Raw genomic sequence first — 14,689 nt, forward strand, 5'->3', positions numbered from 1 at the left:
TTATTATCAACTCTGAGGCTTGTCATCATGTGCTTTCTTTCTCAGTGTAACCATCACCCAGTGTTTAGTTGTAGGTTGTGTACATTTACTTCATGTCTTATCTGTGTTTAGTCGTCAGTCTGGTCCCTGTGTTGGTTTACCTTTCTGTTGGTATTGAAGTGTCACCTGTTCTGTTAGTTCCTGTTTTATTTTGATACTTCTTTGTGTCGTGTGCAGTTCTGCTTCATTAGTCACATTCAGTTCACTTGTGTTCCCCAGGTGTCTCCACTTTGCCCATTCGCTTTTGTGAATTTAAACCCTTTGTCTGCATCCTTTGTCGTGTTGTTCCTCATATTCCTGCTGTCTAACCTTAGTTTCATGTTTATTCTCTTCTTCATAAGTTCCCAGTAACAAAGTTGAAGTACTTCCACATCTCATCTCCTTCGTCCTGCACTCTGTCTGAACATGGTTAAAAGAGAGAGGGCACTTCTCCTTTCTACGAGCAGCAGATTCAAACCTGGCTTAAAGCTGGGCATGGGGCCATGAAGCCTGGAAACAGGATCACGTCCCACCGACACAAACTCACTGAAAAGCCAATTCTGATGGAATGACTTTGAGTCTCGGTTAAAAGTCAAACATCTCTCGAACACCCTAAAGCCCCCAGCTGTTCCCCACCCACAAACATCTGGATGACACACTGAGTTTGTACCATGGTGGGGGTGAGTGTCAGAGGACTTCAGCAGACTGTAACCTTGGACTAAAACCACAGGTAGCCCCACCCGTCGGACGCCCTCTGCTCGTGCAGGCATGATGCTCTCACTGCAGGTAAAAATGAAGACACAGAGACCTGCGACACTCGGGAGCTTTAATGGTCCATCATTTACAGGCGTGTACAGAAGCAACACAGCAGCACAGGAAGTTCAGTCAGCCGCGGCCAATCAGCTGAGAGCGCCGCCTGTTCAGTCCACAAATCACACAAACCCTCAGTCAGATCACATGACTCACTGATGCTCTATAGTCACGAGACCTCAAAGCTCATCAGAGGGGAGGACCTTCAGACGGAGCGTTCACACCAAGCACGAAGGGAAGCTTTCACGCTGTGACATCGAAAACGAGACAACAAGAAGAGAGGCGAATGCGTTTTGATCCAATAAACAATGTATTCACCCGATCCTGCTGGCAGGAAGTATGGCGAGAGCTCAGACGGACGCCAGAGGAATCGCAACGCGAATGAGGCGGGAGTCGCACGATTTCGCTTCTTGTTCACTTTGAGCCAAACTGTGGATCCATCACACAGCTGAGAGAGTGCCATGGTTGCCTGTGCAGTTTGGCGCCAAAGTAAAGGAGAAACAAGTTGTCGAGGCAAAAATTTACCAAAAGTTCATTTCTACGATGGATGGCGGTTGGCTGAAGGGGGTTTTGAAAGAGGTGAGTCAATGTGCGAGGGTCTTATTGGACATCCTTCTTACTCACGACATCTTGCTCTGATGAGCTGATCGTACTGAGCTAACCGCCGCCATGCTTTTCAGCAGTTCAGCCCGAAATGCAGCGAAAGAGACGGGATTCAGACGAACGTAGACGGCTTGAAAGTGTCAAAAACAGGCCTTTGACTCTTTGCAGGCAGTCAAACGGAGCAACACGGGGACGTGAATGCTGCACACAGCGAGGTGAAACTTTGCTCTGTGGTTCGTGTGAACGCAGCTTTGGATCGGCGTGGGAAGCCTTACAGGGAGCGTTCCTCGTTCTGGATCTGCCTTCATGAGGAAACACCTGCAGATGCTTGGGCATGGTCTCGGTGACCTTTGACCTGGTCAGTAAGTCGTCATTGATGGATTCGTGGCGCTGTGATACAGACTATGAGCCGGTATGATAGCTAATAACTTCCTGTGGTTGCTACATTGGACTCAGAGGCGTAGATGGACGCGTGATGGCGGCTGATGTTCTGCAGAAGCTTGGTGGTGCGTCCCCAGCTTCAGATGCCCATATAGGTGTTCATCTTCCCCAGGGCGTCGCACACAGTGGTGAGGTCGCTGCGCAGGTCCTGCACCACATCCTCGATGCTGCGGGTGTCTTTGAGCAGGTCGACGCTCTGAGTGTACGGGTTGTAGTACACCGAGAACGGGCGCTTTATCGTCTTTGCAAACTCTCTGCGGGAAAGGAAGCACGCACAGGAAGTCACGGCGGGCTCGGTCCAGGCAGGAGTTTAGTTCCTGTTCAGACTTTAAAACATTCACGATGCGTTCAGTGACTACTCGCTGCTTACCTCATCTTCTCCTTGGCCTCCTCGAAGCTCTCCGACACGAAGTAAACCTCTTGGAAGGTGGTGATGAGACACTCCTGGTTGCAGGTCGTCTTCGGGTCAAACATCTTTACACATGCCTTTTCAGACAGGGCATGCTGGGAAAAACATCAGCAGACAAACATCACTTCCACCGTGCGTGTGTGCGTCTGTGTGTGCGTGCGCGTATGTGCATTGTGTGTGTTACCCTCAACTCTCCAATAGACGACAGTAAACCGGCTCCATAAGCTCTCAGCTGACCGTCCTGTTTGCACAGTCCGAACTCGATGGTGAAGAAATAACACTGAAACACACGAGGCTCCATCACTGATTGATCACTGATTGGTTCCTTTAAAAACTGGTTTCTATGGCATCATGTCCAAACCTCTGTGTTAGAGACATCAGCTGTTCAGATGGCCTGTGCTTTCATGTAATATCATTTTGCACCACAGGGGGTGTAACCACGCTAACCCTCACAAACAGAAGCTCTGAGCAGCAGCTGGGTGGGGCTTCTGTCCCATCTCTGTGATGTCATGGAGATGTATGACTATAAAAAACTGTGTGAAACTGAGTCTCTAGAGCGCATGTCTTTGCGTTGTTGATTCTGTTTTGTACTGAGTTACAGGGCTTCAAAGTAACTGAGTACTTTTACTCTGTTACTCTAACAGAACAGATCCACTTTAAAGTGATGCTGTACAGTTAAAACATGTTGGTGATGAAACATGTTCTTCTAGCGCCACCATCAGGTGACACTTCATCATTACATAAGGTGAGAATAGGACTCTCATCGTTCTCAAACAAAACATGAAGAAATAATTTTCGAAATTAATATAATTAACGTGTAATAGGGTGTAAAATATTTAATCTCATACAGCTGCTATTTTTAGTACCATTACTCTTAAAGAGATATTTATTTATTATTTTACTGGCTTATTTCAATTTCTTTTATCCTAAGTCTTCCGTAAACCTCCCACAGCTGGATTCGAACCTCTGCAGCGTTACCATGATGATGAAACTCACTGTTGCGAGTTTCTGAACGTCCTCGTCAGACGCTCCCAGGGAGGCCAGACCGATCTCCTGAGAGAACTGGGCAAACTTTGGATCAGCCAGTAGGGGGACGTGACCCAGCAGCTCGTGACACGTATCTCTGAGAGGAGGAGGAGGAGGAAAGATGGATCACTACAACTACTGAATACACAGAGTGGATTTCACCTCTTTGTCTGCGTGATGCTGAGCTGGAAATCATCAAACTCATCAAACTAGAGATGGATGAAAGGTGGATGTGAGGTGGAGGTACTCACGGCTCGGGGGTGTAGAGCGGGTCGGTGCTGTGCCGGATGTACTGAGTGCAGTTGAAGACTCTGTAGGCCAAACCAGCCAGGAAGTCTCTGGGAGACAGATAACCTGCCACCGGGCGAACGGTGAAGCCAGAGCGCTCTGAAACACACAGGAAGCCACACAGGAAGTGAGGTCATCATCCTGTTCAGCTCTGGCCCGTTCTCATCCATCAAAAAACATCACCGTGGAGGGATTATGTCATCAAAGAGGCGGGGCAGCCACCAACAGCGCTTCATGTTTCAGCAGAACTTCTGGAATCTGTAATGTGACTCATGGGTCACCTGAGTCCAGGTGAACGTGTTCAGAGAGACGTACCTCTGAGGAATAGTGAGACGTCCTCCAGCTGCGGGATGTTGTCCTCTCTATAGCCACAGTGCTCAGTGAGCAGCGGCAGGTTCTTCAGGTACTCTTTGCAGGCGTGAGTCGGATACAGTTTGGTCAGCTCTCTGAACACCACGCCCCACGTCTTCACCTCCTCCTCCGTGTACTCGATACGAGGGATGGGCTGCCCGCTGTGGGGGGAGGGGCACGCGAGACGTGAAACACGTGAGAGGTGAAACACGAGAAAACACGACGAACGGACGAACATACTTACAACTTATAATTCATGGCCACTTCCACAAAGTACTTCCTGCGCTGGCGATAAACATTATCTTTAAACCCCTGACAGGAAGGAAGAGGACACACAGTCAGAGTACAGATATCCCATCATGCCCAGCTTTTTGCCACCTCTGCGTGCACCTATGGGCTGCTCGCAGCTTTGCTGCCACTCGTACGTCCCACCAAGAAAGGCTGACATCTGACACGTTAGCTGGACCTCCTCCAGTGTGTCGAAGCCCCAAAGACGAATTTATTTTGTGTGGATCGAAGAGCGGGCAGGTGTGTGTAAAAAGCCCTGCCTCTTCCACGTGAGGGGGCAGATGAGCAGCACATTGAACTCAGCACCTCAACCTGTGGGGAGGAACTCATTCTGCAGGTCTCACTTCCTGATCTATGCCACCTACAGGCTGGACAGCTGCAGACTCAGTTAAAGTTTTCCTCTTGAATGAAAACAGCTATAGGAGGTCCAGAGGTGAACTCAGAGATGAGCCCGAAGACCCGAAGGAGAAACTTAACACCCTGACCTGCACACAAAGGCCCTAAACACTGCAGTCTGGCCCCCTCTTTGTCTCGAATGCAAGATGAACTCACGTTGCAGGCATCTGTGAGCTGTTCTTTATAAATAAAGTTGAACTGAAACGACTCACGGGATGGTCGGCGTCCAGCTCGGACCCGTACATCAGCACTCTGTGAGAGCACTGATCCAACTCGGAGATCTTCATGGGAAACCAGGGAACCTCGTCTTCATCTGAGAAGAACACAGAGAAGTCTCACAACGCTTAAACACTGCGGCCTGTCAAACCTTTACATTCTGTATGATAGCTTTTCATTTCACAGTGTTGTCCACTACCTGCTGTTAGTGTCTGTTAGCCTCTGTTAGCTGCAGTTTTAGCTGCTTTTAGCTTGTGTTGGCTGCTTTGTTAGCCTCTGTTAGCCTGTGTTAGCTGCAGTTTTAGCTGCTTTTAGCTTGTGTTGGCTTTTTTTAGCCTCTGTTAGCCTCTGTTAGCTGCAGTTTTAGCTGCTTTTAGCTTGTGTTGGCTTTTTTTAGCCTCTGTTAGCCTGTGTTAGCTGCAGTTTTAGCTGCTTTTAGCTTGTGTTGTCTGCTTTTTTAGCCTCTGTTAGCCTGTGTTAGCTGCAGTTTTAGCTGCTTTTAGCTTGTGTTGGCTGCTTTTTTAGCCTCTGTTAGCCTCTGTTAGCTGCAGTTTTAGCTGCTTTTAGCTTGTGTTGTCTGCTTTTTTAGCCTCTGTTAGCCTCTGTTAGCTGCAGTTTTAGCTGCTTTTAGCTTGTGTTGGTTGCTTTTTCAGCCTCTGTTAGCCTCTGTTAGCTGCAGTTTTAGCTGCTTTTAGCTTGTGTTGGCTGCTTTGTTAGCCTCTGTTAACCTCTGTTAGCTGCAGTTTTAGCTGCTTTTAGCTTGTGTTGGCTGCTTTGTTAGCCTCTGTTAGCCTCTGTTAGCTACAGTTTTAGCTGCTTTTAGCTTGTGTTGGCTGCTTTGTTAGCCTCTGTTAGCTGCAATAGCTTGTGTTGCTGCTTTTTTAGCCTCTGTTAGCCTGTGTTAGCTGCTCTTTTACAATGTGAAAATGTCAAAACTGTTTATCAGGGGAAAAGTGTGATTTTTAGGACACTAACTGGCAAAATGTGACAATATCAGGAATGAATGAGCGAGTTTATGCATGTTTTCATGTATTAGCTCCCTGACTTCAGCTCAGGAGATGAACTTGAGCTGCGGAGGAAGACAATATGATTTTGCTTAGATGTCGAAGACATAGTCTCTTTCCTTCCTGTTTTTGTTTCTTTGGTGAAGGGGACGCCTTCTCCAGTGGTAAAACAGGCGTGGTCATTTAAATATCGCTCCACGGCACGTGAACACCTACGACTTCTCTTCTCCTCCACCTTTGCCGTTTTATGCACGTGGCTAGAAACTGGCCACTTTAGTCAAAACAAGATGAAGAGATCCAATCAGAACTAATCAGGTACTACAGAAAAGGTGGGGTGAGTGTGAAAGTGATCCAATCGGAAGTGACCTCATTGTGCAGCGTTCCATCTGCTCCTGATAAACAACGAGGGAGGGGTGGTTCAGCCCACTCCCATGAAAACGTAACAGAAGAGGGAGAGAAGAAGAGACGCGGTCTTTGTAAACATCGTGGAGAATCACTCACCGCTCAAAACACAAATTTTACATTTTAGATTTGAGTCACTGAATCAACTTCAGATTACGTCTGCTGTAATCGCATCACATTTAGTTGACTAAAACTAAAGCAGTAGCTGTTAAGACAAAAGCAGAAAGCCTCCAGAAATCCAGGTGTGCGCCTGAGCGCGCTCATACCTGCTTCAGCACACCACACATGTGCTGGCGTATTGAAGGACACGATGTTGACGTGGTCTTTGAGATGCTCCAGCAGCTCGTTGAACTCTTTCTTGCTGCAGCTGCAGTCTGCAAAGATCTCCACCTCGTTAGGAACTCGCTTCGACATCCGAGACTCGATGTGGTTCAGGTTCACGTGCTTCTCCTGCAGGAGGACGCGAGGACAGAGAGGGTGAAGATGGAGGTGGGGCAGAGGTTCAGGCGTGATCTGTTTTTGAGGGCTTCCTGACCTGAAACAGTCTGAGAGCTTTGACCAGACAGCCGACCTCGTTCTTCAGAGAAAACACCACTGCCGTTTTCCCAGAATCCTCTGTGCCCTCTTTGTCCGGCTTCTCGTTGATGGGACAGAAGGACGGACGCCTCGACTGACAGCAACAACACAAACATGACAAAGAACGTGAGGTTATTGTGACAAAATGAAGCGTTTCAATCAATCAATCAAAGCTTTATTCGCCACATGAAGGTTGCCCTGCAGTGAAATGGGACCGCCCCCCAAGCTTACACACACAACAAAGACATCACATGGGGATACAAGTCGGAGATCGGTAGCGTTACAGAAAAACACTGAAATATACACTACAATGGGAAAGTACAAGAGGAAAAAAAGAGACCTCTACTCATGCTGTGCTTCCATGGTAGGACAGCACAAGAACAGGAAACAAAAAAACTCCTCTGCACAAAAAGCACATAAATGTCCACAGTACAACTCTGTGAAAGACATGACAAGCCACAGGATTGGGTGGGGGGTGAGGAGTAATCTGAAGCGAACACAGCAGCCGCCCTGCACAGCGCTACCATTCCAGCGCGGCACACAGACCCGCCGTGTTCCCCCGCAGGAAACAAGCATCGAAGGCGTTTGGAAAGGGAGGGGGATGAGTGCGTGCTTATCTCTTGGCGAAGGTGGTCGCACTTTTCTCCTCTCCTCCTTCCCCTTATCTTCCCTGCTTAGCCTCTTGTGTCCTTGTCTTGTCTCGTGTGCATTACTTTCCCTGGAACAGTCTCTCACTGTCGTTCTCTAAAACCTAAAAGAGGAATTATGGATTTGATCAACTGGTCTCTGAATGCTATTGACACCCTTTTCTCAACGAGAAGTCTGGGCTCGGGAGAGCCCGAGTGCCCTGGAGGGACTTTCCCTGCCGGATACACGATGGACGGGTGGCAGAATCGGAGGATCATGTGCCTGGCGGGACTGTCGATCGAGGACGCTGAAGATATCTACCTATTCGGAACCATGATAACAGGGTTCTTGCTGATCTGAGCTGGCTTGGCCCTGGCTTATCGGAGAATTATGAGAGCAGAACCAGCTGTTCAAACCCCCCCCCCCCCCCAAGGCTGCTCGCTGGGATTGAAGCGATGGGACGAGGCGCGACCTCTCACAACGAACGCAGCATGGCTAACACCTTGGAGACGCTTACAGCTGCCGTGAAGACTCAATAACACCATTGAGCATATATTGGGATACATCAGAGAGAGGCCTGCTCAAAATGAGACCCTTGAGCGAAAGTTGGATCACATCGCAGAACGGCTCACTGCAGTTGTGGGGTCTCAGAATCACAAGAATGATAACACCACGGAACAGAAGTTTGATACCATCATGGGGAGGCTCTATGATGTTACTTACGCTCCATGATGTTGTCATTCTTTTGCTCAAAGAGCAGGTTCTGAGAACTCACGACTGCAGTGCACTTCCCCAAGATGTGATCCAATTTGCGCTCAAAGGTGTTATTCGAGCGAGCCCCTCCAGATGTAATCCAGTTTTTCACTCAGAGGTCTTGTTCTGAGTATTCATGGCAGCCGTGCGTTCTCCAAGATCTTATCCATGCTGCACTCAATGAGCCCATTTTGAAAAACTCACGCCTCGTCCCATCGTTCCAATCCCAGCGGGCAGCCTTGTGGGGGTTTGAACAGCCGGTTCCGCTTCCTTAATTCTTCCATAAGTCAGGGCCAAGCCAGCTCCGATCAGCAAGAACCCTGTTATCATGGTTCCGAATAGGTAGATATCTTCAGCACTCAGGCTCACCCGAGCCCAGACTTCTCGTTGAGAAAGGGGTGTCAATTGCATTCAGAGACCAGTTGATCAAATCCATAATTCCTCTTTTAGGTTTTAGAGAACAGACTGTGAGAGACTGTTCCAGGGAAAAGTAATACAAAAAACACGAGACTAGACAAGGACATAAGAGGCTAAGCAGGGAAGCTAAGGGAGAGGAGGAGGAGGAGAGGAGAAAAGTGCGACCGCCTTCGCCGAGAGCCAAAACAGATGTTTAGAAGCATCAACCAATCAGGCCTCTGACTATGCGATGGAGGTCTCATTAGCAGGGGCGGATCTAGAGAAATTTTCTTAGGGTGGCAAAGAAATCAAATGGGGTGGCAAAATCAAAGCCTTTTCCCCCCAAACACTCATGCAGGTGGTTACATGTGGTTACATGATTCAAATGCAGTAAGTATGCACGTTTTTCATATAAATATAGTCGATAACTTAATTATTGTCTGTACCCACATGATTACACACTTTAGTTACATAAAACATGTGAGTTTTGATGCTATGTACTGTATAGCCTGTATGATAAATAAATATGTAGCCCAATAAGTATAAACTCCAGAAAGCTACACAACATGGGGCGCTTCATTTACAAACACAAGTCTAACTTAAGTTTCACTGTTTTTGTTAGAAAACAGTCACATTGTTGCAGCTTAAATTACACAAAATGTCAGAAATCTGCACCGTCATGAACAAACATGTAAACCTCATTTTTCATGATTTGTTGGATGAACCCTGAGGTCTGAAATACAACCGGACATGTGTGACTCCTTTGAGTTTACGTTTGTATTTCACCCTCAGATTGTTTCATTTTATTTTTTCTTTTCAGCTCAACTGAATTTATTTATTTATTTATTTTACTTTCTTTTTATTGTTTTTCTTTAAACATTATACGGGGGGGGGGGGTAACAACAAAACAAAACACCAAAACAACAACAAAAAGATAAATACAACAGGTAGGATAACAAAACAAACCCATGTTGGATCTCCTTGTTTCTACAGTTTGATCATTTCTCATTATCAGTGTGTTGGTCTTTATCCTGTTGGGTTTATGTACTCAGTCCATTTCTCCCACTTTTTATGGTATTGATCTTCCTGAGTCCTTATTCTGTAGGTCAATTCTTCCATAGTTTGTATTTCATCTATAATTTTGATCCATTCGTCCTGTGATGGTGGGTCTATCTTGTTCCATTTTCTTGTAATTGCCTTTTTACAGGCAAAAAACAACTAAATTCAGCTCAACTGACTTTAGTTGTTTTTTTACTGTAAAAAAACACAGACATGTTGGGTAAATGTTTATAACTTGAAATGCAAATATAAAACGTACATTTTATAAACATAAACAACTATTTATCTAAAAATGCAGCCAATACACCGTTTGTTTCATTTTCTACAACCATTTAAAAATATTACTAAAACTAAAATGAGAGAACAATCAGGTGTGGCAATAAGATGCCCCACAAATGATGTGTGCCAGTAAAAAACAAGTTTGTCCACCAAAAGACAGAAGAGCACAGGGACAAACCTGCAGGCCCGACAACAGCAGGTGTATCACTCCGCTGGTTTTCTACTTAGTGACAGTGTTTACGTTGCAAATGTGCCTCTGACAGTCATTAGTGCCCTCACTGACACACTAAACAAAACGACTACACAACAGAACGACTACACAACACACTAAACGTCACAAATCTGCCACATCTAAACTCTCTCTCTCGCTCTGTCTCGCTCGCCCTGTTACCGTCACTCCCCAAACTTTTCCCTCTTCCTAAACAACCAAATCCCACATGTTGACTTTTTTTTAATTGGTCGACATGGTGCATTTTTCCACCAATAAGAAAGAGGTGGCTTTTTTCCTTTCTTTCCTGTTTTCGTGCTGTCCTTACAAAACGCTTAAAACACACACGTGACGACAGTATTTAGAACGAAGCGTGGCTGATATATATATGATCATAACTCTGGATTTACTGGCCTGTAATTAAAATTTAAAAACTTTGAAGTCCGAACTTTCAATGTGGCTGAAACAGAGACTCAGCGTGGCTGCAGCTTGTTGCTGTGTCAGCTTACATCAGTCATGTGATCTGGAGGTGCAGCGTGTCCGTGGACCACAGAGGGTTAATAACACTCACCTTCCTTCCATTTCCACAGTGTAACATCCACCCACCTGTGTAAAATCCAAAATTCCCATGGTGTTGTTCAAAATGTGCTCTGGCACGATCATGAGCATCGCTTGCTGCTGAAAACAAGAAAAAAGCCGGTCCTGCTATGGGCTGAACCATTTGTTACTGGTGCAGGGGGGGGACACTATGCAATATATTCAGTTTTAGCATTTATATTCACTGCTGACTGTAACTACGCTCAAACTGTTAATGCTGTCTTACTTTAATAAACAACACTGTCATATGCAAAACTGGGGTGGCAAGGGATCATTTTAGGGTGGCACTTGCCACCCCATGCCACCCTTCTAGATCCGCCCCTGCTCATTAGGCCCTCCCATGAACCTCCTCTGAGCTCTTCTCCTCCTGCCTGCAGCTTCTCCCTTCACCTTTCCTGTGGATTTTAATGCCACCCTGCACCTGAGGGGGCGACAGTGAGTCAGCCCTCAGTCCAACGGGACAGGAAGCAGCACCTCCAGGTCCAAGAGGAGCGTGCAGGCAGGGTGGAGTGGGTGGAGAAAGAGTGTCAGGGGTTTGGAGATGTGGAGATGCTCAGATGTTTGTTGGAAGTGAGCAGTGTGGACAGAATCCTGTCATCAGGGGAACGGCTCAGACTCAGAGAGGCTGAGATGGTCTGAGCCTGTGCAGAGGAGGAAAGGTGAAGGGAGAAGCTGCAGGCAGGAGGAGAAGAGCTCAGAGGAGGTTCATGGATGCAGTGAAGGGAACATGCAGAGGGTCGGAGTGACAGAGGAGGGTGAGTCGTCTGTGTCCTGTGCAGATTTAGCTCAGACTCCCACCAGCAGGGGGCAGTGTTTGAGCGGGAGTCAGGCTGAGGTGCTTCTGCTGCTGTGAATGAATTTAAACTGTACCAGTGTGTCTGCTGGCCACCTGACCTTCATCAGCTGATGGAGCCTTTTCTCCACCCTAAACCTTTTTACCTGCGTGCTTTTGTTTCCACTGCGTAAACTAAAGCACAGTTCTGTTTCTGGTTGGGTGACTTCCTCTCAGTAACGCCATCAGTATGATCGCTTGCTCTGATAGGCCGGCCTCATAAAGGCGTGGAGCGTTATCTGATGCAGACGGCGACAAATTTCCCCAGAACTGCTGTTCAAACACACGGTGGCAACGGCGTGAAGCAGCTTGCTCTGACAGCTGTTAGCGTCATGAAATAAAGATGTGGAGCTGCCGACGGATGCTCGGACAAACAGCCCATAGCCTAGCAACCGACGACACGCTGCTTACCCAGAACTCTGACAGCAAAGACCCCACAGTGAGCACGGACACACAACTCTGAGTGTGTACTCTGAGTCTACTCTTTACCTCATGCTGAGCCTGGACATTATCTTTCGCTCTTCTTCAGTGTCTGGATTGTGGACGGTTTTTGTTTTTCGTGGACGAACTTCGATCCCTGTGAGCCGACTGGCAGGAAAATGCCGCCTGCAAAGCTGCATGGAGGGAATATTTAACGTGTGATGTAAACGATGCAGAGCCATCAGCCTGACTGCAGGTTTTTCATGTTGGCCCAGAGAAAAAGAAGAAATATTGCTTAAATACAGTCCAGAAACATCACTTTAGGCTGACCGTTTCATGCTAGGGTTTAAATTGTATTTGCATTTGTTTTTCTGCTTTTCTTTGACAGATTTCCTGCCATTAGAAAAAGATGTAAATAGAGAGAATGGTGCAGAGATAAAACAGAAATAAAAGGAATAAATAAATTAAAGTGAATGTAAATAACGAGTATCACAGAAAGAACTCTGTAACATAAATTCATGTCAGATTCATTAGTTCCTGTAGATTTCTTTTGGCACATTTGTTCCTCCATAAAGCAGAGGGTCGAACTAGAGTGTGGAGATGAATCTTCAGTTACTGATCTGATCGCTCTGGGCAGTTCTTTTTAAATCGTTTGATCTGTTTCTGCTGCCTGGATGAATATTCTGAGCTGATGGGATTACTGCCTTGCTCAAAGGCTCTTCAGCAAGAAGGTTGTGTGATGAGCCAATTCAAGTAAAAAAGTACTAAAAGTAGAAATAATTAGTTTGACTTTGAATTTTTGGAGCAGAATTTGAGAAATAAAGAGTTTCTTATTATCTTCTCCTGATCAGCAATCAATAAAGTCCTGAAGCTGCTCTCAGCTACAGTACTCGAGTAAAAGTACCCAGTTAGTCTAAAAGGAGGAGGATGAAGACTCCTCACCATCTGTCCGCCGGTGTGCCGCTGCCGCTGATGCTGCTGGTCAAACATGGCCGAGTCCAGCGACAGCCCGCGCCGCGACCAGTACTTGCTGGAGAACATCATCATAGCCGGTTGCATCCTGGGGATGGGTTCGCCATCGTCCTTCATCACGTGGCCCGACGCCATCGGGAACCAGTGAGTGTACGAGTACCAGGACTCCAGCCTGTCGCTCTGCCGCCGCTCAGGAGGACGAAGAGGAGGATACTGCTGCTGATGCTGCTGGAGCTGTGAGCCGCTGCCGACCCGCCTCCTCAAAAATACTCCCCCAGGAGGGGGAGGGGGGGTAAGCTCCACCCACAGCAGTCTCCAGGTGGGCGGAGACTTTGGCAGCAGAGTGACATCATTAGAGCACACATAGCAGCTCAGAGACACACCTGAACACAAACACACACTCATTTTCACATCTCCTTGAGGACATTGAGCTGATGTAACACTTTACCTGCTGTCTCACTCTAACCAATAGGAGCTAATGCCTGACCCCAACAATGACCTAACCACAGCTGAGGACCGCCATTTGGTCCTCCCAATTACTGGTCCCCACAAAGATGTTTAAAGGAGCACACACACACGCACACAGGGACCTGCGTGTTTAAAAGCAGTGAGATTGTGATATTAATGCCACGTTATGCCCCTGAATAATGACTGTGAATTATTATGTAGTTTTAGTTTGCATTATTCTCCTGAGTTACATTTGTTAAACTGCATTACATTAGGCTGCTGGCTTATTGTGAATGAATGATATTGTTTATGATGCATGATACTGCTGAGGTATAAGAAATACTGTTTTCAGAGTCAGGACCTTGTTTTCTGATAATAGAGGAGACAGAGAGCTTCTGCCTGGTAAAAGGTCAGAAGCATCAACGGGCGGGGTGAGGCCGAGTGCATTTGGAGGTTGAGACACACACACACAGTAGTTAGACTCATGTTTAGGTAAGAGTTCAAATAATAGTTTGCAAAAGCTTGTGATGCAAAATTGTGTCTGCCTAAGGGACAGTTTGCTCCAGGAGATAAGCGAGAGTTATTAACAGGAAGCACCTGGCCTCGAGACGGAGAAGATGTCCTTTTAAATGTGTCGAAAGTCGTCAACAGAACATTAGTGGTGTTGAAACGTATGCATGTGTTGTATCTGTTTGACGCGTGAGGGGGCGTCATAAACAATACCCTGATGTTATGAAAACAACTGCTTGTGTATCGTTGGGCGGAGATCGATGCTGTCGGCGTGCAGTGTTCATGTCCCCACGCGTGTGTTCATTAAATCATCCTAACTCTCCTGGACCAATCGTTGTCTTTGTGCTCACCCTCAATATTTCAACTCGTAACACCCTGACACACCTGGTCACCCCACCTGAGCGATTTCCCGCTGACGTCGAGTGTCATGTGACAGGTAGGACATAAAGAGTAAGAAAGGCTCCACGGCTCCGCCCTCTCCGGCTTGGACGGACCATACAACTCCCGCAGGTGAGGGGCGTGTTTCCTGCTCTCACACACCTTAAATACCTGCCTATGTTCATAAATCCTGTCACACAGCTGACCTTCACCCACAGAAAGTCATGTGACCACAAATCAAACATGATTCCCACCTGTACATCCTGCTGTGGCCCCGCCCCCCCGACTGCCAGACATCAGAGAGGGTGGTTTGGTTCGACTGTAAACATCTGCAGCTCTCGGCCTAATGAGCTTTGAGTCTGGAATGGCGCCGTGCTCTGATT

The 14,689-nt window shown here is 47.0% G+C and overlaps 1 protein-coding gene across 1 annotated transcript; it reads right to left on the bottom strand.

Moving 5' to 3' along the window:
* Nucleotides 1–1,951: 1,951 nt before the first annotated feature.
* Nucleotides 1,952–13,106, bottom strand: tph2 (tryptophan hydroxylase 2 (tryptophan 5-monooxygenase)). The gene is made up of 11 exons (XM_085360236.1): nucleotides 12,942–13,106; nucleotides 6,788–6,922; nucleotides 6,519–6,702; nucleotides 4,843–4,943; nucleotides 4,191–4,258; nucleotides 3,911–4,107; nucleotides 3,559–3,694; nucleotides 3,278–3,404; nucleotides 2,466–2,561; nucleotides 2,243–2,376; nucleotides 1,952–2,126 (listed from the first exon to the last, which is right to left on the bottom strand). Exons 1-11 carry the CDS (start codon nucleotides 13,104–13,106, stop codon nucleotides 1,952–1,954), a joined length of 1,518 nt encoding a protein of 505 aa, XP_085216362.1.
* Nucleotides 13,107–14,689: the final 1,583 nt, after the last annotated feature.

The sequence above is a fragment of the Diplotaxodon limnothrissa genome, linkage group LG7 (assembly GCF_057381915.1).
Source record: "Diplotaxodon limnothrissa isolate DT_005_m linkage group LG7, D_limnothrissa_male_GT1.1, whole genome shotgun sequence".
Classification (NCBI taxonomy): Eukaryota; Metazoa; Chordata; class Actinopteri; order Cichliformes; family Cichlidae; genus Diplotaxodon; species Diplotaxodon limnothrissa.

Bases quoted from the DNA above. Each gene is read 5' to 3' on its own strand.
- tph2 (XM_085360236.1), bottom strand. From the start codon at position 13,106: ATGGCGTCGGGCCACGTGATGAAGGACGATGGCGAACCCATCCCCAGG. The intron at 2,562-3,277 runs GTGAGTTTCATC...CGTGTGTTTCAG, and splicing joins ACGTTCAGAAACTCGCAACA to TGTTATTTCTTCACCATCGA. The intron at 2,377-2,465 runs GTAACACACACA...TGTTTTTCCCAG, and splicing joins CGTCTATTGGAGAGTTGAGG to CATGCCCTGTCTGAAAAGGC.